This window comes from Camelus dromedarius, chromosome X (genome assembly GCF_036321535.1).
Source record: "Camelus dromedarius isolate mCamDro1 chromosome X, mCamDro1.pat, whole genome shotgun sequence".
Taxonomy (NCBI): Eukaryota; Metazoa; Chordata; class Mammalia; order Artiodactyla; family Camelidae; genus Camelus; species Camelus dromedarius.
The window spans coordinates 1,555,363-1,581,875 of NC_087472.1; the positions used below are offsets into that span (position 1 = coordinate 1,555,363).

The 26,513-nt window shown below is 54.4% G+C and overlaps 1 protein-coding gene across 6 annotated transcripts; it reads left to right on the top strand.

Annotated features, from left to right (window-relative positions):
* The first annotated feature begins 247 nt into the window (after positions 1-247).
* On the top strand, positions 248-24,540 carry PDZD4 (PDZ domain containing 4). Of its 6 annotated transcripts, none has more exons than XM_031445037.2 (8): positions 248-648; positions 18,107-18,360; positions 19,482-19,572; positions 20,007-20,105; positions 20,714-20,776; positions 21,227-21,328; positions 21,560-21,670; positions 21,831-24,540. In XM_031445037.2, the coding sequence occupies exons 1-8, from the start codon at positions 589-591 to the stop codon at positions 23,382-23,384; spliced, it is 2,334 nt and encodes a 777-aa protein (XP_031300897.1). In that variant the 5' UTR covers positions 248-588; the 3' UTR covers positions 23,385-24,540. The 6 variants fall into 6 exon arrangements, with proteins under 6 accessions (XP_031300897.1, XP_031300898.1, XP_031300899.1 ...); XM_031445038.2 differs by having other exon boundaries at positions 18,107-18,342; XM_031445041.2 differs by lacking the exon at positions 248-648 and adding an exon at positions 1,099-1,248.
* Positions 24,541-26,513: the final 1,973 nt, after the last annotated feature.

A 26,513-nucleotide genomic window follows, 5' to 3' on the forward strand; every position in this document is an offset into this window, starting at 1 on the left:
GCGAGGCCGGCTGCCAGCGGGAGAGCAGGCGCCAGGAGCACCGGGAAAACGGCCGGGCGAGGCGGGAACGCGGGCGCGGGCCTGGCCGCGGGCGGGGACCGCCGCCGCGCCGCCGCCCCCCAGTAGTCAGATCGGGCCGCCGCGCTAAGCGCGAGGGCCAGGCTCCCGGGGCCGGTGGCCATGGGCGGGAGTCGGAGGAGGCAGCGGCAGCGGCAGCGGCGGGCCCCGCGGGCGGGGAGGCGCGAGGCCCACGGCCCCTGACGGCCCCTAGCGGCCCGGTGCGACCCCGTGCCTCCTGGGGGCCTGTAGCCAAGCAACGCCCGGCGCGCTTGCCCATCCCCCGCTGCCCTTTTTTTCCTGGCCGGGTGCGAGGGAGCATGCCCGCGCCTCGCCTCAGCCAGCTAAGAGTTAACCCAAAGGGCGTGGAGCTGCCCCCTTCTCGGGGGCGTGCCCCCCTCCCCCGCTAGGCGGCCCGCCCCCCGCGCTAGGGTATGGCCCCCGGCCCCGGCCCGGGACCCGAGGTCCCGTACACGGGTCAGTGAAAGGCGTTTTCCCGTTCCCGCCCTCCTTCCCTCGCCGGCCAGCACCATGGGATGTAATATGTGCGTGGTCCAGAAACCGGAGGAGCAGTACAAAGTGATGCTTCAGGTAGGGCGGCTGGGCCGGTGAGGCGAGGGGTGTGGGCGCCACCTGGGGAAGAGCTGGCCCGGGTGCTGGGCCTGGTGGAGGGGCAGGAGGGCTCGAAGAGGAAGCGATAGGGAGCCACCCTCGCCCTCAATTTCTGGAGCTGCTGGGTGTTGGTGTTCCATGGGAACTAGGCACAGATGGGGGGGGGTAACTGCGTGGGGATAGGGGCGGGGCGCATCCCTTGGGCGCCCGGAGTAGATTGGGACGCGAGGTCTGGGTCCAGATCGGCCCGAGTCGGGAAGTTGGGCTCGACCCGGGTCCGGTGCGCTTGCACCCCAGGCCCGCGAGCGGGGAAACGCTGTGTTGCCGGCGCCGGCGCCGGATGGGGGTTGCATAGCAACCGCCTCGGTTCTCAGCACACGTTCGCCCCACTGGACCCAGGGAGGGGGAGGGAGATAGGAGCCCGCTGCGTGCTGGGGGTGGGGAGGAGCCAAACCCAGGTCCCCATGGGCCAAGGGTGCAGGAGCGCGCAGGCCGCCCCAGGGCCTCGTGGACACCCAGCCAAGGTCGAGGTGCCTACCCCGGCAACTACTCAACGCTCTGGCCCTGCGCAAACAAACGGTGGGTTCCCAGGCCTTGGGAGCCTCGGGTGAGTTTTTGCGGCCGGGTCTGCCGGAAGGGCAGTCTGCGGGCGGCTGTTCCTGGCCTGCTCTATGCCCCGCAGGGCCTCGGGGCCTGGGGAGATGGGGGGCCGTGGACCGGGCAGTGTTTGGCCGGAGGCTTCCTTGCCTGTGAGTAGCGTGACTTCGTGAGTGCGTGCCTGTGCCCCGTCTGTGTGTGCGCGGAGGCTCCTCCGGCCCCGCATGTGTGTACTTTCTGTGTGCGCTCTGAGAGCTGTCTAGAGAAATGTCCCGGATGGCGTGGCCTGAGACGCCTCCAGGGCTAAGTAGAGGGAGTTTACGGTCAGGGAGTGGGTACCCAGGGCCAAATCGGGCGCGGACAGGTATGCGCTTCTACTCCAGGTTTATTGGTCACGACTGGGGAGCTGGTGCAGGCCGGAGAAGTGTTGGCAGGGGGGATGGAGTCTCCTTACAAGAATGGGGGAACCCTACAGGCATCGGCATGGGCACGATGGGGGTGGGGATCAGTGCATCGAGGATTGGGGAGGCCGCAGGAATCCTGCATTCGTGCTGTGAACCTAGTTCCTCTGGCCGTCGGCAGCGGAGCCGGAGTGGGGCGGGACGGGGAATCGTGCCCTAATCTGGCGGCGCTCCTCATCTGCTCTCCGGGGCTGGTCTCCGGGGACGCGCGGGGCCCTTTGCTTTCCCCACGCGCTGCCCTCCGCCTTCTTTCTGCCTTTCCCTCCACTCCTCCCCCGCCAACTCCCCGCCCCCGTGCTTCCTCCCATCTCTTGTTCCAGCTGTTTGGAAATCTTTCCTGGCCGTTGCCATTCCTCCTCGTGGGATCGGGTTCGGGAATGGCCCAGGCTGGGGCCGCCAGGCAGTCCCTTGGAATCCCAGTGGTGGGCACCAGAGCTGCGGGCAGGAGGTGGGCTGCGTTGGTTGGTTGATGAGGCTGTAGGATTCCATCCTCACTGCCTCTTATCTTGGAATCATCCCATCAAATGGCAAGTAATTCCAAAGCGGGTGGCCCTTGACTTCCTCGGAGAGGGACTGATGTAGTACTTGGTGAAAGGCAAACCCCGTCGGGGTTTGTGGACGGTGGAGGGCGGCCTGCCCTGCACTACGGGCCTGAAATGAACCATGGTTGGGAGGCGACACTTCTGTGACCCTTGGGCCTCCCCATGGCAGTGGGAGGGAGGCGGCCACAGGTCTGGCTGGGACAGCCTTCAGGGAGTCTCCATGTTGGAGCAGGGCTTGAGGTGAACCCGGGCAGGAAAGTTCTGGGCCAGGCTTTGCTTCTGGAGAGAGCCCCGAGCCCTGGGCAAGTAGGGCCCCAGGAGGGGGGCTGCCGTCCGCCAGCTGCCACCGCTGGCCAGTCCCTGGGGATGCTGCTTCCCTTTTCTAGCTCCTGCAGCAGTCTGGACAGAATCACAGACTGAGTTCAATCTTAAAAAAGGAATTATCCTTTAAAATTAAGGGGAGATGAAAGAGATTTGAATAAGAAGAAATCTGGAAAGCAGGGACAGCTCCTGGCTTGAACCTCTTTTTAGAGGGGAAGGAAGCTGTCTCAAAAGACCTGTCAGCTTCCAGGACCCCTGGCCTGCCTCCTTTCTCGAAAACTGGTGCTTTCTAGCTTCAGAGGTGCTTCTCCCCGTCTCATGCATACCTGCCCGTGGCCCCTTCACCTCAGCAGAATAAGGGACCCCACCGAGATAATAATGCAGCCCAGAGAAACGCACAAGTACACTTTCGCCACTTGCCATATAACTCCCGAACGCCAGGGCTCCCTGGAGCCCCTTCCCAGATCCCCAGAGGTGTATTTTAGTATATTCAGAGAGTTGTGCAACCGTCACTAGCATCTAATTCTAGAACATTTTCATCACTGTAAAAAGAAACCCTGTACCCAGTAGCAGTCACATATCCATTTCCCCCAATACCTCCTAGACTCTGGTAACCACTAATCTACTTGTCTATGAATTTGCCTCTCCAGATATTTCATCTGAATGAAACCATATGATATGTGACCTTATGTGTCTGGCTTCTTTCCCTAATCATGTTTTTAAGGTTCATCCATATGGTAGCATGTGTCAATACTAAATTTCTTTTTATTTCTGAATGATATTCCATTGCATGGCTATGCCACATGCTATTTATCTGTTCATCCATTGGTGGACATTTGGCTTATTTCCTCCTTTTTGCTATTGTAAATAATGCTGCTGTGAACACGAGTGTACAAATATCTGTCTGAGACCTTGCTTTCAATTCTTTTGGGTGTATGTTCAGAAATGGAATTGCTGGATCATATGGTAATTATGTTTAATATATAATATATTGAGGAGCTGCCAAACTGTTTTCCACAGGAGCTGCACCATTTTACATTCCCATCCTCAATATAAGAGGATTCTAGTTTCTTCACATCCTCCCCTGCACCTCTTATTGATGACAGCCATCGTTGTGTTTGCCATGGTATCTCATTGTGCTTTCCAAATGAGCATCTTTTCATGTGCTTCTGGCTGTTTGTGTGTCTTTTCTAGAGAAATGTCAGTGCCACTCTGCTTTTACTATAGCTTTGTAAGTAAATTTGGAAGTGTGAGTCCTCCAACTTTGTACCTTTCAAGATTGTTTTGTCTATTCTGGGTCATTTGAGTTTCCACGTGAATTTTAGGATCAACTAGTCAGTTTCTGAAAAGGCAGCTGTGATTTTGTAGGAATTGCATTGAATTTATATATCAACGTGGGGACGTATTACCCATGAACATGGGGTGTCTTTTTACGTGGATCTTCAGTTTCTTCACTGATGTTTTGCACTTTTGTTAAATTTATTCGTGAGGATTTTATTCTTTATGATGCTCTAGTAAGTAGAATTATTTACTTAATTTCCTTTTCATCCTTCCCATTACTACTGTATTTCTATTGTATGTATTTTTGTATATTGGTCATGTATCTTACAGTCTTACTAAACTCATTTATTTGCTCCAATCGTTTTTTCACTTAGTGGATTCTTCAGGATTTTCTGTATATAAATAGAGGTAGTTTTACTTTCTTTCCAATCTGGATGCCTTTTATTTCTTTTTCTTGCCCATTTGCTCTGGCTAGCACCTCTAGTCCAAGGTTGAATAGAAGTGGTGAGAGTGGGCATCCTTGCCTTGTTTCTGATCTAAGAAGAAGCTTCCAGTCTTTGACCAGTAAGTATGAAGTGAGCTGTAGGTTTTTAATAGATGCTCTTTATCAGGTTGAGGAAGTTCCCTTCTATTCCTAGTTTGAGTGTTTTTTTTTTTTTATCATAAAGTGTCATTAGATTTTGTCAAACGCTTTTTCTGTGGCTATTGAGATGATCACGTGGTGTTAGCTCTTTATTCTGTCGATACCGCCTATCCCAGGCCCTTGAAGTGCAGCAAGTTAGAGTTCTGGCTCCATTTCCATTATCCCAGTCCTGTCCTCCAAGGATACTTAACCTAGTGTAAGCAATGCAGGGGGGTGGGTGCAGGGAGAGCTTGAAAAAATCTGGAAGTGACCCTGAGTGGGGGCAGGGGTCATGCATGTTGAGTTAGGAGGAGGAAGGAGCCATGTCACAAAGGGCAGAAAGGGAGGTAGTGTGGTCAGCTAGCACTGAGGCACAGGACCCCTGCCGAGAGCCTTTCCTGGTGCTCCTGGAAAGGGCCTGTGTCCTCTCTGACACTCCCCCCCCCCGTCGTGGATCTGTCTTGAGCCATTGCTAGAAAATTCTACAAAATGCAAACTAATCTATAGTGACAGAAAGCAGATCAGTTTTTGCAGGGATGGGTGGGAGGGAGGGAGGGATGACATAGGGGCATGAGATCACTTCTTTTCGGGATGCTGGAAATGTTCACTATCTTGATCCAGGTGATGGTTTCACAGATGTATAATATGTCATATCAAAACTTTTCACACTGAACACTAATTATGTGCAGCTGTTCATATGACAGTTATGTCCCAGTAAAGCTTTCAAAACAAGAAATCTATGCACCAAAGGAAGAAAAGCACGTGAGACCACTTTGCCCAGCATGGGCCCTTGGTGGGGCTGAGTGGATCTTTCTTTCCTTTTACTTCATGGTCCCTGCCAGGGAAGATAGTGTGATGTGGGGATACTGAATGGCTCACTGGCTCAGTGCCTCAGTTTCCTCACCTGCTATGTGAGAATAAAGAGTACTTGCCTCCTGGGGCCATTGCCATTGGGCAGTCAGCATGGCACTGGTTCTCCTGGGATCTCATTTGGGTGGGGGTGGAGTTGCTGCCATCAGGCCTTTTGGTCAGTCGGCAAGGCGTGTAAATTGGATGGAGAAGGCATTATTCATGAACATGGCCCAGTTAATGTCCAGTGACAGAAGAATGCCCAAGATTAGTTAGGAGATGGACAGATACCAAAGTGACGGCATATTTGGTCTTTTTCGGTCTTTCTGCACATGAGCTGAGCAAGCCAAAAGAAGACCGAGAAGCTGGAGCTGGGAGCTGGCTTTGTAGTGCAGTCTGTCTCTTCCTCATGCTTGCTTTGAACAGCAGAAATGAAAAGCACTCCATAAAGACTATTTTGATTACCATGTGATGGGGAGCTGCCTTTGGGACAGCCAGGTTGGCCCCGGGGTGGGTGAATGGGAGGATGTTTTCAGTTGCCATCCTTGGTGACTGGGAAGCTGTTAGCATACACTCAAAGCCTGATCTTAATGAAGACCTCAGGACTTGCTCTGCTTTTTCATAAGAGCAGCCTGTGGGGCATCCCTCATTCCCAGTCTCTTCAGACTTCAGAAAGGCCTGCCAGTCCCTGGAAAGGTGGGGCCGGGGCCAGGGCAGGTGGATCAGATTTCAGCCTTACCCTGGGTAGACACCACCCACCCATTCTGCATCTTTAGGGAGGGGAAAGGGAAGAGGGGAGGGGGAGGGGAGGGGAGGGGAGGGGGAGGGGAGGGGGAGGGGAGGGGAGGGGAGGGGGAGGGGAGGGGAGGGGAGGGGAGGGGAGGAGAGACTCTCTCCCAAGCCCTTGTGCAGTGTTGAAATCCTGTCCAGGTATGTGCAAGTCCTCCCTGGTTCCTCCAGGGGGCACTCTGGGCTAGCATGACTCTACCCTGAGGCCCTTGTTAAAATGCGGGGATCTGCTGCAGCAGGTCCAGGGTAGGGCCTGGGATTCTGCATTATTACCAAGTTCCCAGGTGATGTCCATGCTGCCAGTCCTCAGACTATACTCTGAGTAGCAAGGACCTCGGGCAGGACTAGAGATAAATTAGTGAAGCCCCAAATTATGTCAACATCACCTAGGAAGTGAGTTCATTACAAATAAGACACAAGGTCTCACCTCAGACCAATCAAGTTAGTTTCCAGGACTGCCCAATTGGGGACCCCAGGGACATAATCTGCTCCTCCATGCCACATGCAGCTAACTTTGACATCACCCACATCCTTACCAACATACATACGGGTAGCTTACATGGGTACCAGACACATACCACCCCCAAACTACTAAAAAGTCCTTTGAGATGAAGTCCTCCTGGGCTTCCTTCTCTCATTCCTGCCCCGGACAGAAAGAGTGGGCTCTGAGTTCTGGGGGTGGATGATATGGCTTGCCCAAGCAGCCTTGACTAGGGGCATGCCATTCACTGGGCCAGTCACATGTGGATGGAGTGTAGCGCTGTGCCCCGGCTAGAATTTTTACAAATTAAGGCATTTTGCAGCCATCAATGCAATTCATTCAGGTGGGGAGCATCCTTGGGTGGTAAAAGCATTCGATAAAGTTTGTTGGGGAACAAGAAAGTCACAGGGTCTCCGGGTATGACCCCAGATTCCTCACGCATTGGGAAGGGAAAATGCAGCTTTACAAGGGGAGACCTGGCAGGTACCACCTTGACCAGGTGATCAAACTGAGTCACCTGGCCCCCCATTCATGCTGTTAAGGGGAAGGGGGAAGGACACAGAATGCTCTGGGTGGTGCTCTCCTCAAAACGTTTAAGCTGAATCTAATGAGGAAGGAATCAGGCAAATGCAGAGTCTGAGACTCTTCTACAAGGCAACTGTCCTGGACTCTCCAAGAGGTCAATGTCATGAAAGTTAAAAAAGAAAAAAAAGTGCTATTTGTGGTACAACTGGAGAGATGTAGAAGTGCTAATTGTGTCAGTGCTAAATCCATGAGCATCTTAAAGGTGGTTCCCCAGGGAAGGAAAGCTTTGGTGCCCGCCTTTTCCATGTGAATGTGTGGAGAACGTGCACTCTGGGGAGATGTGGGTGAAGGGAATGCAGATGTCCACTGTCAGAGGTTCCAACGTTCCTGTAGGTGGACAATTTTCGAAATCCAGATTTGGGAAAACATGAACAAGGACTTCTGCTGGGTCTCTGAAAAGACGGGCATGCACAATGCCTGCCCTTGGCTCTGGCTGCCCTTCTCTGGGCTTCTCCTTTCTCGGCCCATGCTCTGTCGATTTGGAGGTCCCCAGAACACTTGTCCTGGTTCGGGTAGTCAGAGACATAGCTGCGTCCAAAGTGTTCCCTGGACCCTCCTGACAGCGGAGCTGAGGGCGTTTGGAAGTGGGCCCCGGGGCAGAGGGTAACTTCCGGTGTCGGTTCTCTCCTAGCCTCGATGTCCTGAACCGCAGAGTGGGGTTGGGAGAGTCAACCCAATCGTGGGCGCCCTTAGAAATGTAGTTAGCGCCGCCTCCTCGCGTTACCCTCAATGAAAAGAGCGTTCCCCAGGCTTCCCAGGGAGCCACGCGCAGGACCCCCCGGGACCCCCAGTCACCCGGGCCAGGGCTCTTTACTCAGTTTCCCCTTCCCTTTTCTCGCCTGCCCAGAGATTCCAGATCAGAACATTTGGGAAGCCCCTTGCAGAGCCGCGCCAGGCCCCCTAGAGCAGGGCGGGGAGATCCACTCCGGCACGCGGTGGGGACGGAGGAGGAGGGGAGAGAGGGCTCCGAGAGGATTCGCGCTCCCCTGTCCGGCTGCTAGCGCGGGATGGGGACGGCACTGGGACGGCCAGCCTTTCTTGCACCGCCGCCACCTTTTTTGCACCCCGCTCTTTAGCGCGCTCTTTGTCTGCGGCTGGGCGCCGGCGGGGGCGGGGGCGGGGGCGGGGGCGGGGGCGGGGCGAGCGCCCCGGGCCCCGCCCTCCGCAGCCCCGGGGCCGCCACCTCGCTGCGGGGGTGTGGGGGTGTGGCCTGTGCCAACCCTGTCGCCCGCCAGGCCCTTGCCCAATGGCGACTGCCAGCTGAGCTTCCTGCGTTGCTCTTGTCTGCCCTCTTGTCCCCGTGTCCCCTCGTTGTCCCCATGTTCCCCTATCCAACCCCTACGTCTTTCACCTGCCACTGGTATCACTTCTGCCCCAGTGTCCCTCCCTCCTGCCCCTCTGTGTTCCCCTCTCTTACCCCCCAAATGCCCCATGCCTTCTCCAGGTTTTTCCTTGCTCTCTTTGGCATCTTGAATTTTTACCGTTTCTGAACCTACCTTTCCCATCAGTGTTTAGACATTCTCAGGTATCCATCTCTCAAGCATCTATCCTGGTCAAACCAAAACGGAGGGCTCTCTCCCACATCCCCACGCTGCTCCCGCCCCATTCTCTGCAGAAGCTCTCAAAGGCTGAGTCTCTACAGGCCAGCACGGTGTCCCCCTTCCCTACGGCCCCCTTTGAACAAATCCAGAGGGTCCAGAGGGTCGTTCTGCATCTTGATCCAGTCCACCCCTTCCCCTCCTCGGTTCACTGACTTACCCAGCTTCCCACCTCAGCTTCCTTTCTCTCTGGTTGACTTAAGTTCTGAGTCTCTCTCCCCAAATGTTCAATGTTGGGGTGCCTCAGGGTCCACCTTGAGCCTCTTATCTTGTCTACACTCAATCCCCAGGTGATCTCCTCCATCTCTTGATTTTAATTCAAGAACAATCCCTTGTAGAATTCAGTAACAATGGTCATGTGACACCTGGTTTGGTAGCTTGGGTTTGGGACACATGTAGGTGGAGTTGGGCACTGGGGATGTCAGCAGGTTTCAGGAACTTCAAATCAGAGATAAAAATTTGCATTGAATAAAACCAGTTCTGACAGACTGACTCATAGACATAGAACACAGACTTGTGGTTGCCAAGGGGGAGGGGGGTGGGAAGGGACAGACTGGGAGTTCAAAATTTGTAGATACTGACAGGCGTATGCAGAATAGATAAACAAGATTATACTGTATAGCGCAGGGAAATATATACAAGATCGTGTGGTAGCTCAGTGAAAAAAAAGTGACAATGAATATATGTATGTTGATGTATAACTGAAAAATTGTGCTCTACACTGGAATTTGACACAACATTGTAAACTGACTATAACTCAATAAAAAAATGTTAAAAAAAAACCCCAACAGTTCTCCAGTTCCTGCCCCAACCCTGACCCCAAACCTGGTGCTCTCTGTGGATCTGAGTGGCAGTTTTAATTTTTTATTTGTGGGAAAATATATATGACATGAAGTTTACCATTAGTGACATTTAGTACACTCACAATGTTGTTAAGTTATCACCACTCTCTAGTTCCAGGACATGTTCATCACCCCAAAGGGGAGCTTCATACCATTCAGCAGGCACTCCCTTTCTCTAGCCCCTGGCAACCAGGCATCTACTTCCTGTCCCCAGGCATCTACTTTGCCTGTTATGGAATCATACACTATGTGGCCTTTCGCTCCTGTCTTCTTTCCCTCGGCCAGACTGTTTTCATCCATGTTGTAGCACGTAGCAGGACTTCATTCCTTTTATGTGGTTAAATTCGCTGTGTGAATGTTACTACATTTTATGTTTATCCATCTGTTGCTGGACATTTAGGTTGCTTCCAGATTGTAGCTATTAAGCATAGTGCTGCTATAAACATTTGTGTACAAGTTTTTTTGGGGTGCTTGTTTTCATTTCTTTTGGTATTGCTGGGTCATATGGGAACTCTAGACAGTTTTCCATGTCCACTGCTCCAGTGACTTTTTAAAATTGTTTAATTTTTTTTATTGACGTAGAGTTGATTTAAAATGTTGTGTTAGTTTCAGGTGCACAGCAAAGTGATTCAGTTATACATGTCTATATTCTTTTTCTGATTCCTTCCATTTATAGGTTATTACAAGATATCGAGTATAGATCTGTGTGCTATACAGTAGGTCTTTGCTGTTTATCTATTTTGTATATAGTAGCGTGTATATTAATCCCCAACTCCTAATTTATCCCCCTCCCCTTTCCCCTTTGGTAACCATAAGTTTATTTTCTATGTCTGTGAGTCTGTTTCTGTTTTGTAAATAAGTTCATTTGTATCCTTTTTTTAAAGATTCCACATATAAGTGCTATCATATGGTATTTGTCTTTCTCTGTCTGATTTACTTCACTCAGTGTTATCTCTGGGTCCGTCCATGTTGCTGCAAATTACATTATGTCATTCTTTTTTTTACAGCTGAGTAGTGTTCTATTGTATATACACACCACTTCTTTCTCTAGTCATCTGTCGATGGACCATTTAGGTTGCTTCCATGTCTTGGATATTGTTAATAGTGCTGTTTTGAACATTGGGTTGCATGTTGAGTTAGAGTTTTTTTCTGGATATACGCCCCAGAGTGGGATTGCTGGATCATGTGGTAACTTTTATTTTTAGTTTTTTAAGGAACCTCCACGTTGTTCTCTATGGTGGCTGCACCAGTTTACATCCACACCAACAGTAGGAGGATTCCCTTTTCTCCACATCCTCTCCAGCATTTATTATTTGTAGTCTTTTAATCATGGCCATTCTGACCAGTGTGAGGTGATACCTCATTGTAGCTTTGATTTGCATTTCTCTCCATTGACTTTCTTACAAACAATATATGAGAGTTTCATTTCTCCACAGTCTGATCAACCACTATTTTCTGTGTTTTTATTTCAGCCACTCTAGTGGGTGTGAGGGGTGAATTTTGACTTGTATGTTCCTGATGATTAGTGCTGTTGGGCATCTTGTGCTTGTTGGGTGTCCCTCCGCCCTCCTGGATCCTTGGTGCCTGGTCCCCAGCCCAGCAGCAGGTCATGGCAGGCCCCATCTCCTACCCCAGGAGCGTGAGCTGTGATTCATCCCCTCGCCTCCCAGGCAGGCGGTCCTGGCGTGAAAGCCCTGCCCCCTCACCTGGTCTCCTTCTTCATTCCCTCTGGGGCCCCAAGCTCCTGGGAGGCCCCCTTCTGTTTTGGGGTTAGGAAAGTGAAGGTAGTAGAGGGAGAAAGCGCCTCCCCAGCTTCCTCAGATCAGGTCTGGATGTGACATCTGATGGGACTTCATTGCCACTGTTTCCCCTGAATCAGCACCCAGGGGGGCCTGAGTCCAGAGGCTGCCCTCCCAGCCAGGGCGTCCCAGGAGCCGCAAAGCAGCCCGTGGGTCCTCAGGGAAAGTGAGAAAAACTCAGAACATAGCATAGGCTGGGAGTGGGTTTTGTATGTCTTCTCTCTGATGGTAAAAGTAATGTTCATTGGAGAAAAGGCTGCAAAGAACAAAAAAGAGAAGAAAAGTCCCCTTATAAATACTAACTCCCAGAGACACCCGACCACTGCTAGCATCTGCCCGTTCTCATGAATGTCCTCCCGTCCTTTAAAGAAAGTACTGGGTCGGGGGTGGGTAAAGCTCGGTGGCAGAGCGTGTGTTTAGCATGCACGAGGTCCTGGGTTCAGTCCCCAGTACCTTCATTAAATAAATAAATTTTTTTTTGCACATTCTATTTACAAACCAAAATAGCCTCACGGACATAGAAAACAAACTATGGTTACCAAAAGGGAAAGGGCAGGGGACGGATAAATTAGGGTTGGGGATTAACAGTCACACATTACTATATATAAGAGAGATAAATGACAAGGACCTACTGTATAGCACAGGGAACTATATTCAATTTCTTGTAATAACATATAATGGAAAAGAATCTGAGAAGAAAAAATATATACGTATGTATAAGTATAACTGAATCACTTTGCTGTACACCTGAAACTAACATTGTATGTCACCTAGGCTTCAATAAAATTTATAAATAAATAAACCTAATTACCCCCCCAAAAAAGAGAGCATTGATTGGGTGATATTCTATACTTACACACATACCAATGAACATACATAACATGTACATCCATTAAAAACAGTTTTAAAAGCCCCACAAACCCCATGCATCTTAGGAGCTCGCACACTGGTGGCAGCATGAAGCCCCAGTGGTCTCACACCTCGCTCCCAGCCTCCAGCTGAGCCAGATTGCCTCCCACTGGGAGATCCGTGCTCTCTGAATCGGGGTGATGCTGATCCAAGCGGGTCTTTCTGCTGAATATTTTATATCAAGAATTGTCCAGCCGTGCTATTTTTTTTTGAAGTTTGTAAACATGTATTTTTTTCAAAAGACTTTTTAGCCATGTTATATAAGGTTTGGAAAAAAGAAAAATCTCAGATTTCCATTTCCATCAATGGATTCTTTCTCAGCCTTCTTCCATAAACATGCATTTTATATGGTAATCATCATAGTGCACGTGTCATTTTATATGTCTTCTGAGAAACAGGCTTGCTATTGGAAGACTCTGGTACGGCAGCTATACACTTAAATGAGGTAGACACAGGCTTAAGATTGTTGTAAAGTTTTTGGCATTAAGAATAATGCTTGGGCGAGGAAGGTATAGCTCAGTGGTAGAGTGAATGCTTAGCATGCACAAAGTCCTGGGTTCAACCCCCAGTACCTCCATTAAGAATAAATAAATAAACCGAATTACTCCCCCGCCAAATAATGCTGATACCTCAATAAATTCAATATAGAATGACCATATGGCCACGCGACTTCACTTCTAGGTATACACCCGAAAGATTTGAAAACAGGAACTCAAAGACTTGTGTTCATAGCAGCATGATTCACAATCGCCAAAGGTGGAAACCACCCAATGTCTGTTGACAATGCAGGGTCCATCCACACAAGGAAATATTGTAGAATGCGATGGAATGGTATTCAGCATAAAAGGAATGGCGTCCTGGCGGTTGCTGTAATATGGATGGGCCTGGAAACCATGCTAAGGAAAGAAGCCAGACACATCAGACCACCTGCTGTCGGACTCCACTTACATGAAATGTCTAGAGGGGAAGAAAGGCGATGGGGAGGTGGTGCCGGGGGCTGGGGTGAATTTGGAGAGAATGGGTAGGGAGCCTCCCTTTGGGGGGATGAAAATTTCTTGGAATTTAATAGACACGATGGTTGCATACCTATGTGAATGCACTAAATGCCACTGAATTGTACACTTTGAAATGGTTAAAACGGTAACTTTTGTGTTAGGTGTATTTTACCATAATAAAAGAAATAATGAATGCTTCTCTCAACATCCTTGTAATTCATGTAATACCTATTCTTGTTTCAGGGTCTCTTACTTAGAGCAGATTTACTGGATCAAAGGGTATGAGGAACATTTTTCAAGGTTATAGTTATGGACAAATTCCTCCCAAATGTTGCTTGTTTTATCCTCTGGGGTAAGATTCCCGACGGGAGCACGTGCTCTGTGATGGGCTCGGCCAGCATGAGGGGAGCTTAGTGCCCCGGTGCCCCGGAGTCCGGCGGTGGCCACTGCTCTTGGGACCTTAAGGCTCATGGCCTCTGTCCCCGGCAGGGCAGGGGCCCCTTTCTGCAGAGCCCTCAGTGGAAGCAAAGCAACTTCCAGCCCAGCTGGGACTGTGGTCCACAAGGCTGCCCACTTGGGCCCATCTCAGCAGTAGGGAGCGCCCTTGTGCAGAGAGTCCTGAGTAGAGCGCAGTCTCAGGTGGGGTGGCGCCCTATGAAACTGGCAGGATTGGCTGCCACAGGTAGCTTCCAGCTGAGGCCAAGAATTGGGCCCGGCATGTGGCCAGACCAACAGGGCCCGCCTCCGAGCCCTAGAGAAGACGAAAGCCACTGGGAACAGGGGCTAGGGGGATGTGGGACAATTCAAGTGGGTTTTCAGGTATGTGAAGTGTTGGGAGGATAAAGTGGATTTCTTCTGGATTGTTCCAAAGGAAGGAGTTTTACACTTGATGAAGGCAACATCTTTTTTTGGGGGGAGGGTGGTGTAATTAGGTTTCTTTGTTTATTTTTTAAAGGAGGGACTGGGGATTGAACCCAGGACTTCTGTGCATGGCTAAGCACATGCTCTACCACTGAGCTACACACCACCCTCAACCTTACATTTTCTAATAGATTTTTTTGACAATGGCTCAGCTAGCTAGGGTTGTTCTCTCTGAACTCGAAGGGTTCTGGGTGCAGCTGATGGCCCTATATCTACCCAGGACCCGATCCTACCTGCATTCCTTCTGGGTAGAAGAGGGAGCCAGGTGCCGCAGCCTGGCCAGGGAGCTGACAAGGCGGCAGAGCTGAGGGCTACATTGTCCCGGGAGCTCTGGGAAGTCTTCCCCGCCCAGCTCGGGCTGAGGGCCAGCCCCCTGACCTCTGGCGTCCCCATGCCCACCCCTTGGGCTGTTTCCAGTGTTTGCCTGTTGGGTTGGTTTGGGTTCCCTTTTCCTGAAAACCTGCTTTCCTACTGAGTTCTGTATTTTCCTGGTGTTTTGTAGGAATTCTTTATTCTGGATAATCCTTTATCACTTCTAGGCATTGTAAGGCTTTTCTCTTAGCCTGTCTTACCTTTTTGCTGTGTTCATGGTGTCTTTTGTTGTCCAGAAGTTTTAACATTTTTACAGTTTATATTTTAAATGTATATCTTTTCCATTCTTGTTGGCCCATTATTTATCTGAAGAATTGCTTCTCTACCTCAGCGTCATAAAGGCATCGTTCTCTCGCCTCCAAGGTAGTTTTAAAGCTTTGTCCGTTTAGGACTTGGATCCATTTTGAAATCGCCTGCCATGGGTTTGGAGCAGCAGGAACAGGGGTGGGAGGGAGAGCTCCGGCAGTTTAGATGTTTGCATGCAGCTTGAGAGGAACTCTGAAGGGAAGGTGGCCTGGGTCCAGACACAGAGAGACAGGAGCAGGGACACTCAAATGGCAGCTTTGCTAGGGCACGCGTGTCTTTCTCTTCTTGTCGGTCGGGTGAGGGCAGGGCTTGAGGCCAGTGGAGAAGAAGCAGAACTGGCTCCTGCACAAGGGCCTGGCCCCGCCATGCTTTGCTCATTGCTCCATAGTCCTCCATCTTCTTGGTGACTCTCGCCCTTTCTGGGAGGGGCTCATTTCTCACATGTCCTGGCCTGTCTCTGCCCCACACACCCTCATTAGCTCTTGGGGCCAATTATGACTGATGAGGAGGACAGAGGAGGCTGAAGGAGCCCATGCACTCACCTGCAGGAGTGGTCCAGGAGCTCCAAGCCTCCGCACCCAGACATTGGCCCCTGCTGGGCACCACGTGGGTCAGCGGAAGGCTGCTGGGCTGTCAGAGGCATCACTCTATGATCTGACGTGCTTAGGTGGTGTGTGTGCCCATCCCCCTCTTGACATCCCAGCCCACCATGCACCCCCTCCCACTGCCTGGGCCAGTTTCCATAGCAACGCTGCCGATGGGTACCGTTTCCAGGGAGAAATACATCACGGTGTTTCTCAGTGTCACCTGAGCTTCCCACTGCACACGATGAAAATGCGAAATGTCTCCCCTTTCGAAGATCCTGAGGACAGCTCCTCCTTCCATTTCTCATGGAAGCCCTTGACCTGCAGGCACTGTGGAGTGGGTTAATGTTTCGAAACAAAAGTCCTGCTTTGCAGTGTTTGTTGATTTCCGTGGTGTAAATATTCCCACCACAGCCACCAGCCTGATATCACAGAATGTGGGTGGGGCTGGGAAGAGGTGCGCAGTCGCACAGCATCATATGGTGTCTCCTTCCAGACCCAGGGAACCCTAAGGGCACAGATGACTGGCAAGTGTAGTAAAATAATTAGAGAGCCCTGAGCTTGGAGTATTCATTGCTTTTGTTTTTTTAAATATAATTCATTTAGTTGTCAGCTTGTACCCTTTAAATGTTCATAAGGGCTGTGTTTAACAGCTGCTTCAAAATTTTCCAAACAGTTTTTGGCTATGGCCTTCAAGGCCACTCCTCGAGGCCCCTCTGCTACTGCCCTTCACACACCTTCCCAAATACATATCTGCAGTCCTTTCCCGGCCACGCCGCTTCCACCCCATACTCCCTTTATAACTGTAGCCTCTCCGGCTGTCTGGAACCTGTTGGTTTCTACTGACCACAATCCTACACTTACCATTAGTTGGAAATGAGGATCCTCTTGGCCGACAAGCTGTTTCCTTGATACTCTTTGATCCATTAATTCCAGTTCTAGAAATTTTCTCTAACATAGCAACTCTGGATTACACAAAGATGGATGTAGAAAATATGCGCAGGACGTAGAAAAATCTGTCTTTGCAAAAGCTTCTTTATAATAAAACAAAATTGAAACCCACTAGTGATGGACAGTAGGGACCAACCCAATACACTGGCTGGTCCACGCACAGGCTGGTGTGCTCCAGGCCTCGGGGCCTGCGGTCACAAGTCAGGGAAAGACTAGGAAGGAAATGTGCCCGCACATTTAACAGCGTTTCTGTCTTGGAGATGATGGGTGATTTTTGTTTTCTTCCTTGTGGTTTTATGTATTTTTCAAATGTTCTCCAACAAACCTATGTTTCTTTCTTAATGAGACTAAATTGATTGGAAAAATCTTTTCTGACCATGCAAAGTTTGGGGAGAGGGGAGACATAAAAACTGCAATTATGACCTACAAGGATATAACCAAGTAGCAGAAAGGTGATTATCTCGGTTCCATGGCTCAGAGGAGCCGTTGGCTGGCCAGTGATCCCTGGGACTCCCTGTGCTTTCCTAAGGCAGCCTGGCTTCCTGGAATGACATCTAGGAGCTTGCAGCCCAGAAGAACCCTACCCCCCACCCCCACCCCGAGACACCCAGGGAAGGAGGTGGCGCTGTGAAGATGTGAAGACTGGGACAACTCGTGCCCGTGTGCCCTTGCCCTCATGGGGCCCTTCTCCCCCTCATCCTGTAGAAGCTCTTCCATGGGCAGGTGCTGGGTCCCCGGGCTCCGTACTTTCCGTGCTGACTGTCTGGGTACTTTGCTTCCGCCTGCAAACCAACCTCCCCGACTTTTCCTTGCTCGGGGAGCCTGCCCCGCCCCCTTCCTGGGCTTCCTCTGCAGCTCTCCGGGAAGGTCTGTTTCAGCACTGAATGGCTGGGTGTGGCCATCTGGGGTGTCATTGATAGTGTGTGGTCTCCCCAGGCCCAGGACAGCCCTTCCGAGCTGCTGAGTGGATAAGAGGTCCCTGTACCATTCCCTTCCTCCAGGAACTGCTTTCTAATTCCCCCTCACTGGCCCCATGACATATGCCCGGAATTCTGTTCCATCCTTAGTCTACTCGCCTCCCTACCAAGGAGGACCCCTTCTTCCCTTGAGGCTGCTCTAATCCAGCCTTCTCCTGGGCCCCTAGCCTGTGATGGCCGCCTCCTTCCCTGTCTCCCACTCTGACCAGCCCAGCCTGGCTCATGACCCTACTCACTGCTTTCGTCTTGCCGAGCCTCAGTCTCCTCATTTGCGAAATGGGTTGTCAGGGTCAGGATCCAGGGGAGATGCCCACCAGGAACCCACTTCCTTGGCACCTCTCCTAGGCTTGGCCTTTCTTCTGCAGTGAGGCCGTTGCTGCCTGGGGGACAGAGATCTTATCCTTTGAGTCTGCTTACTCTTCCGACCCTCCCACTTGAACCCATTTGTTGACTGACTCCCACTGGCATAGGTCACCACGGTCTTCAGGGTGTGGCCCTGTGAACCCCAGACAGCAGTGTGTTGGGGCAGGGTTGAGAAGTGGGGTTCGCCTGGGAATGAAGGCACCAGGGTCAGCAGGGCAGAGGGTTGATTCCTTGGCTGAGCAGATTAGAGCTCATGGGGGTGTGTCCTCACAGGGGCATGTCTCTGCTGCAGGTAAACGGGAAAGAGCTCTCCAAGCTCTCTCAGGAGCAAACCCTGGAGGCCCTGCGCTCCTCCAAGGAGCCCCTGGTGATCCAGGTGCTAAGACGCAGTCCCCGTCTCCGGGGGGACAGCTCCTGCCATGACCTGCAGCTGGTGGACAGTGGCACGCAGACCGACATCACCTTCGAGCATATCATGGCGCTGGGCAAGCTGCACCCGCCCACCCCACCTGTGGTCATCCTGGAGCCGTACGTCCTGTCTGAGCTGTGAGTCGCCCTCAGGAGGACCCCAGGCCCTGCTTCCAGACAGGGCACGCCACTTGGCGCAGCCGTCCCCATGCCACTCAGAGGCTACCTTGTTGCAGCTCTGGGTGTGGTGGGGAGACCCTGACTGGCTGCCCTCTCGGGCAGAAAGTAGGCTCCTTGGCCTCCAGAGCTGACTGTGGCACCCCAGGGCTCAGAAATCTCTGGGCCTGTAGCCTCAGGCTGGACGCCAGCTGGTAAACAGGGCCAGGGGAGTCTGACACACAGGCTCCCCATTGTATCTACCCCCAGGGCCAAGGGAGGACCATCCTGGGACCTTGCTGCTGGAAGGTTGAGGTCCTCCGCTCCTACTCCTCCATCCTCTCTCCTCCTCTGCTGCCCCATTGTCTTCTGCCTCACAAGCATCACCCCTTGAATATTCTTGCATCCTTGTCTGTCCCATTCCTCTCCGTGCTCTGAACTTCCTTCATCTCTTCGGCTTCTTTCTTTGGCCCACTTGGAAGAAGGGCCTCTCATCCAGTCCTGGTGGCTCATGACTGTGTGAGCGCTGACTCATTTCGTTAGTCTAAACCCGGGCGGCAGGGAGCTTGTCTCGGGATCCCTCCTCTGCAGAGAGGTAGGCCCAGGGCTGGCAGCAGCCGAGCTTAGCCTCGGGACACGGAGGACTATCCCTGGAGGTAGAGTGGGTCCTCCTCCGCTCCCCAGCAGTCCTCCAGGGCCTGGATAACTCCTGGGGGCATTGCATGAGTGGGGCCAGGGCCAGGGCCAGGTGGGAGGGGTACCCGCATTTTGGAGAAGTTGGTCCCTGCTGGCTGGCATGGTTAGAGGAGTCTGGGCTGGGGGGCGGGACAGGGTGGGGTGGGACAGGGCAGGGAGAGCTAGGCATTCCTGGGTCCTCAGTGCAGATGCCCTCGCACTCCTGTTCAAGAAGCATTCCCGGTCTTTGCATGGATGCATGAAGCTCAGGAGGGGATTCCAGAAGAGGTAGCTGGGCCACCTCCTTCCCAGGGGCCACCCAGAGCAGGGCTCCAAGCTGAGTGCACTGGGACTGGCCAGCCCGGGAGCTGGGGCTAGGGAGAGAAAGGAGCAGATGGCTAGCCTGACGCCCCCCTTCTCCTGGGCAGCCCCCCCATCAGCCATGAGTATTATGACCCGGCGGAGTTCATGGAGGGCGGCCCACAGGAGGCAGACCGTATGGACGAGCTGGAGTATGAGGTGAGCTGGGCGGCCAGCATCAGGAGCCGGCCCCCAGGATGGCTGTCTGCAGCCCAGCTCAGGCCTGGCTCCTGCTGCCCCCAGGAGGCTGGGCCTCGTGGCCCTTTCCTGTGTGTGGCCCATTACTCAGGCTCCCGGGCCAAGTCGAGCTGAGTCGGGGAGGGCACGGGTCAGTCTATGTTGGTCTGTGTTCCGCACATGTCTGTATCCTGTGCGTCCCATGTGTCTTGTGTGTGTCTGAGCATTTCCTGGTGGGGAGACCACCAGACACACGCACCATTTGGGATGGGAAGAGAGGCCCTTGGAAACTCAGCTCAGGTGACATGCTCCTGGGAGTGAGGGCTGGGCCGAGACTGCCGCCCCTGCAGCCTGTGACCTTGCTCACACGTGTCTGGGGCTTTCTTCCTCTGCTTCTCCTATCCCCCCTGTGGCAGGAGGTGGAGCTATATAAAACCAGCCACCGGGACAAGCTGGGCCTGATGGTTTGCTACCGCACTGATGATGAGGAAGACCTGGGCATCTATGTTGGAGAGGTATGAAGGTGGGGTGCGGGAGTGGGGTCTTCGCAAAGGTAGTGGAGCTCCATGCCACCTTCCTGTGTTGTGTGCTAGGATCTCACAGAGGGACTTTGATGCCCATCTGTCCAGCACTAGGGAGGAAGCTGGGCTCCCCTGGTAGCAGGTGTCGGGGCAGGATCTGCCACGTGAAGAATCCCCACACCAGCCTGTCCCCACAGCATTGCCATACTGCTCAGGGCTCTGAGGCTGCCCATAAGGGCCCAGCTGAGCATCACAAGGATGCCTGATGCCAGTTGGTGAGGCCAAGGCAGCCGATGGCTCCAGTGTGTCTGGCCAGGCAGTCTTCCTCAGACCTGTGCCCACAGTGGGCAGCAGGCAGGCGGGATGAGGTCCTGGTCAGGCTTCATTCTCCCTCCCACGTCCTGCAGCCAGCCCTCTCGGTGATCACAGGGGTCATTCTCTCCGTCCTGTCTGACAGATGTCTGGGTACTTTCCCATACTTTCCCATGCTAAAAAAACAGCCCCCAGTTTGCTTTGGGGTCCCCAAGGCAGGGCTGCCCCTTCCTACCGAAACGGCACCTTCGTGGAAGGTGCCAAGTCCCCGTGATGCGTGTGCCTTGCAGGTGAATCCCAATAGCATTGCAGCCAAAGATGGCCGGATCCGCGAGGGAGACCGAATCATCCAGGTGAGTGGGGCAGGCAGGCTGAGTGCCCCACCGACTCCCTTAGCCAATCCCCGCACTCCCCTGCTGAGAGCCTAGCTGGATGCCAGGCATCCTGCTGTGCCTGAATCCAGGGCTAGGTCTCATCTTTCTCCTGCACAACTGTGTGGGTGGCTGCTGTGTGCTGGTGGGATCTGCTGGTCTCAAGGGCCTGCGCTGCTCTGGCCCCTTGCCAGCCTTGCCCTCCGTCCCCCAGAAGTGAGCACATCTCCTGCTGCAGCTGGTCTCCGAGCACTCGTGCCTTTGCACGGGCCTGGCTGTCTTCTTCCCCGGCACCTTCTCCTTGTTTCCTTCTCACAACTCAAGAGCCTGTTAGGTTAGGAGCTCCCTGCGAGGGGATCCCTGTGGCTCAACGGGGGCCTGCCCCACAGCCAGCCTTGTGGTCCTTGTTGATTGTCCCTTGGCCTGCCACAGATAAATGGTGTGGACGTCCAGAACCGGGAAGAAGCAGTGGCCATCCTGAGCCAGGAGGAGAACACCAACATCTCCCTGCTGGTGGCCCGGCCTGAGAGTCAGGTGTGTGTGTCCACAGGGTGTCCTGGGTCCCCTGACATTTCTGTCTTGAAAACTGCTAACGAGGGCACAGACATGCCAACAACCTGGTGCTGATGGAGGGTGGGCGGTGTCCCAGGGCCCGTTTCCCCTTCTGGCCCCTGACGGCTGAGTGGGCTGGGACCTAGTGGCAACTGGAGGGGTGTCTGGGGAGGTTCTTAAGGCAGTGGGGACAGCACAGACCTGTCTCTGCAGCTGGCCAAGCGGTGGAAGGACAGTGACCGGGATGACTTCCTGGATGACTTCGGCTCTGAGAATGAGGGGGATTTGCGTGGGCGGAAGCTGAAGTCCCCCCCTGCCCAGCAGGTGAGGAAGGAGGAAGAGTGGGTGAGTCGTGGGGAGGGTGAGGAGGAGGGAAGGGGATGGGGGTGGGTGCGAGATGGACCCCCGGAAAGCCCTTACCATCCTCCTGTGGCGCCTGCACCCCTGGGGCCCAGACTAAGAGGGGCTCATCTGTCTGCCTCAGCTTGGAAACGAAGAGGAGAAAGGGGCTCCTGATGTGGGACCGGGCCTGAGCAACAGCCAAGAGTTGGACAGCGGGGTGGGCCGGACTGACGAGAGCACCCGCAATGAGGAGAGCTCGGAGCACGACCTGCTGGGGGACGAGCCCCTGAGCACCACCAACACGCCCGGGCCCCTGCGCAAGTTCAGCCTGCACGGGGACGCCCTGCAGAGCCGCGACTTCCACTTCAGCATGGACTCCCTGCTGGCCGATGGGGCAGGGCTGGGGAGCGGCGGTGGCGACGTCCCGGGCCTCACCGACGAAGAGTACGAGCGCTACCGCGAGTTACTGGAAATCAAGTGCCACCTGGAGAACGGCAACCCGCTGGGCCTCCTCTTCCCCCGGGCCTCGGGCGGCCATGGTGCCCTGGACGTCAACCGCAACGAGAGCGTGGGCCACGAGATGGCCGTGCTGGAGGAGGAGCTGCGGCACCTGGAGTTCAAGTGCCGCAACATCCTGCGGGCGCAGAAGATGCAGCAGCTGCGGGAGCGCTGCATGAAGGCCTGGCTGCTGGAGGAGGAGAGCCTCTACGACCTCGGGGCCAGCGAGCCCAAGAAGCACGAGCTGTCTGACATCTCTGAGCTGCCCGAGAAGTCGGACAAGGACAGCACTAGCGCCTACAACACGGGGGAGAGCTGCCGCAGCACCCCATTGCTCACGGAGCCCCTGCCGGAGAGCCCTCTGAGGCGGGCCACGGCTGGAAACTCCAACTTGAACCGGACCCCCTCCGGACCCCCCATCACCACCCACCCCAAGGCCGCGCCCCCGCAGGGGAGTCCCACCAAGTTCCGCTCCCTCTCCCGGGATCCTGAGGTGGGCCGGAGGCAGCATGCAGAGGAGCGTGTCCGTCGCAGCCCCAAGGCTGGGGTGCCCCTGGAGCGGGCAGGCCCCGAAGGTAGCCCTTACCTCTCTCGGCGCCACCGTGCCCAGGGCCAAGAGGGCGAGCACTACCACAGCTGCATGCAACTGGCCCCGCCGCGTGGCCTGGAGGAGCTGGGCCATGGCCCCTTGAGTTTGGCTGCTGGCCCCCGGGTGGGCGGGGCGGCGGCCACAGTCCCGGATGCGCCCCGCATGGAGTGGAAGGTCAAGGTGCGCAGCGATGGGACCCGCTACGTAGCCAAGCGACCGGTGCGCGACCGCCTCCTGAAAGCCCGGGCTCTGAAGATCCGGGAGGAGCGCAGCGGTATGACCACCGACGACGACGCGGTGAGCGAGATGAAGATGGGCCGCTACTGGAGCAAGGAGGAGCGGAAGCAGCACCTGATCCGGGCCCGGGAACAGCGGAAGCGGCGCGAGTTCATGATGCAGAGCCGGCTGGAGTGCCTGAGGGAGCAGCAGAATGGCGACAGCAAGGCTGAGCTCAACATCATTGCCTTGAGCCACCGCAAAACCATGAAGAAGCGGAACAAGAAGATCCTGGACAACTGGATCACCATCCAGGAGATGCTGGCCCATGGCACTCGCTCGGCCGACGGCACGCGGGTCTACAACCCACTCCTCTCCGTCACCACTGTCTGAGCACAGCTGTGCTCCAGGGCATGGGTCCTTGGCCCTGACCCAGGTCCAGAGAGCCTCCCAGGACCCTGCCTCCCGCTCTCCCTTAGAGTCCGTTGCGTGTCTGTGTGTGTACACAGGACTTGTTACCAGATGGAAGCCCCCGCAGAGAAGGGATGCTTCACTCCATTGGCTGCTTCCTTCTCCCCAAGTACAGCGACACCATCAACAGCTGGCACTTGGGCAGGCCTGTATTGGGTGGGCCCCCCTTCAGCTGTGGGTGCACGCACTTGTGACAGGCGCCCAGGCACGTGCAAACACACAAGCATGCACACACGCACACCCCTCCAGGGCGCTCTCAGCGTGGGTTCTTGAGGACAGAGAAGCTGAAAAGGAGAGGCGACCAAGATTCCTAAGCACAAGGGAATGTCCGGTTCCTCTCCCCCTATTGGGAGCCTCCATTATTTGCAAAGGCAACCCCGATTTTTGTGGTTTTTCTCCCTTTTTGTGCTTGCCAATTGTTGGGTTTTTTGGTTTTGTTTGTTTTGTGGACCTGCTCTTGGGGCTGGCAGCTCCTCCAGGCAGACTGACAAAGGTGGAATCCCCAAGTGATGGCTGGGAAGGAGGGGGGTGGGGGGAAGGAAAAGAGGGAGGGCGGGGTGGGTGGGAAGGCGGGGGAAATGAAGGCAGGAATGGGAAGCAGCTTTCCAGGTAGCCTCCACTCTGAGATGTGGGGACGGGGCTGGCTAGGCCCACTCTGGAGGTCACCTCCTTCCCTGGTGACTGAGGGAGAGGAGAGACTGTGGGGGCTGATGGGCAGAGTCCATCCAAGAAATAAGTGAGCCCAGGGCTGTACCTGACTCCAGCTCAGCTTCTCTCCCAAGTGGCCTGAGGGGCAGGCTGAGACAGTGAGGGATCCAGAAACCAAGTCCCAGGAGTAACAGCAGACCTTGGGGACAAGACCCACGTGGAACTAGGGAGTGGCCTGGACTGACTGGGAAGATGCCCTACGCCTCAAATCTGCAAGTGGGCCAGCCAGCCCTCAGGCACCTGTGCATTTAGTGAGAGCTGGCCTTGGGGGCCTTTCGGCTCAAAGAGCCTCAGGTTGGAGGCGGACAGGCTGCCCACCCCTACCCACTACTGGCATTGTGAGAATAAAGCAAGCTGCCTTTGAGGGTGATTCCTGGCCTCCTTGTGTTCCTTCTCATCGCACTGGGGGCTGGTTTGGGGTGGGGAGGGTCAATTGGGAGCTGCACCTTACCTCCTAGGCATATCCCTGAGGAACAGTGACAGTGGCACAACAGAGCCACCTAAATCATTTCAGAGGTCTGACACAGTCGCAGGGGTGGTGCCCAGCTGCAGGAAGGATGGCAGAGGCCTGTGGATGAGGCCCCCAAACGGGTTCCACCCTCTCCTGTCCCCTCAGATCAGGAAGAACCCTAGTAGGGGCCTTCTGGAAGGCACAAGCCACCTTCCTTCCCTATTTAAGGACCCCACTAGTGCCTAGCACTCAAAACATGCTGATTAAACACCTGGCCAGATAGACGAATACCCACAGGGCCGTGGGGACTCCCAAAGGAGCAGCCGAATACTGTTCATTCAGCGCAGCAAACCATGGCGCACCCGTTAAGTGCCAGGAACCCTGCTAAGTACTGGGTGGGGCCAGGGCTCCAAAGACAGCAAGTCCAGGGGTACCATGCTATCCTGGAGTAGCAGCTCAGTCTCCTGAGCCGACACAGGATGCTACCAGCAGCTTAAGTGGGTATGGTGATGTGAAAATTATCTTGAAACAGCAACATGGACCGGACCTCTCCTTAATTTGTGAGAGAAACCGGAATGTGTTCCTAGAAGCTGAGGGCCAGGCCAGGAAAAGGGCAGTACTTGGTCTAGCAGTGAGTGGCTGGGAGGTAAGGCCCAGTATGTCACACCAGTGGCATGAAAGGAGGAAAGGGCTTGTTGGTGAAAAGGGGGAAATGGGAGACATCAGCTTCCTCGCGGCCCTTAAGGCCTCTGGAGGTGGCCAGGCACATCAACTCCTGTGACCAGGCCCATTCCTCGGGAGGGGACACGTCATGTAGGATCCTGTGGAGAAAGATGGCGTTCCCAGGCCCCTGATGTAGAAAACCGCAGCTAGAGTTGGAAACTGAATGTTCCCTGGGCATCCCTCCCCGGCTGCTGGGAGCTTGCTTGGTGGAGTGCTGGAGGCCCAGGGCTCTGGTGATGGGGGCCAGGACAGGCCCAGAACCTGGAGTCCCTGGGCTCAGTGCTGGGGTGGGGGGGCATGACAAGCAGGAGGTCTGGAAGCCCTTGACCAGTGATGCCCTGGAGCCTTGACGCTCAGGTCCCATCACCATCAGATAGGGTGGTGGCACCAGGATCCAAGAGCCACCTGCATCACCCCGCTTCCCTCCTTAGCGATGAGGAGCAGCAATCTTGGCCAGCAGGTGCTCCTGAGCCCACAGCTGCTTGCTCTGGACCCAGAAACCCCATCAGCTGGCAGAAGCCTCCTGTCATGCCCCTGCTTTCCCAGAGCCTCACCCGTCCTGCTGGCCACTCCATTCGGACCCACTTCACTTGCACTGAGGGCGGGAGAGCAACTGGCCTCCCATAGTCTGGAGGGGGCCCCCGGGCAGTTATGGGTCACCAGCCACCCTCCCCTCTACACACCCAACCCCACCTGCCCTGGCAGGTTTTCTTGTGCAGCCTCCCTGGAAGCTTCCCGTGCTCACACAGCTGTTTCTCGTTAGTAACAGCTGAAGGAGATCCAGCACCAGGGTGCCGGGGGCTCTGCCAGCTGGCCCCAAAGAGCCCTCACTGACACCCACACCCAGGAGAAAGCAGCCACCACGTCACAGCTGAGCAAACCTACAGGGCCCACACAGCTGGGAAAGGCTCCCCTAGGATTTGCACTCAGCCCCTTTGGATCCCAGGGCCCTTACCACCCGTCTAGCGAGTGGTGGTCTCATGGAAACTGGGCTGGTGGGAGGGCTGCAGGGTGACATGGAGCATACGAGGGGATGCCCACCTGGGGTCCTAAGGACATCAGGTGCTGGGGGAAGACGCATCACCAGGAGAGAAGGTATGAGGCCAACAGGAAAGGGCTGGCAACTGGCTTGGGGGTCTGGGTCCTCGTTTTAGTGCCCTTTTCTGCGC

Coding starts and splice junctions, on each gene's coding strand:
- PDZD4 (XM_031445037.2), top strand. CDS start 589: ATGGGATGTAATATGTGCGTGGTCCAGAAACCGGAGGAGCAGTACAAA. Junction 20,106..20,713: donor TGGGCATCTATGTTGGAGAG/GTATGAAGGTGG, acceptor TGTGCCTTGCAG/GTGAATCCCAATAGCATTGC. Junction 20,777..21,226: donor AGGGAGACCGAATCATCCAG/GTGAGTGGGGCA, acceptor GGCCTGCCACAG/ATAAATGGTGTGGACGTCCA.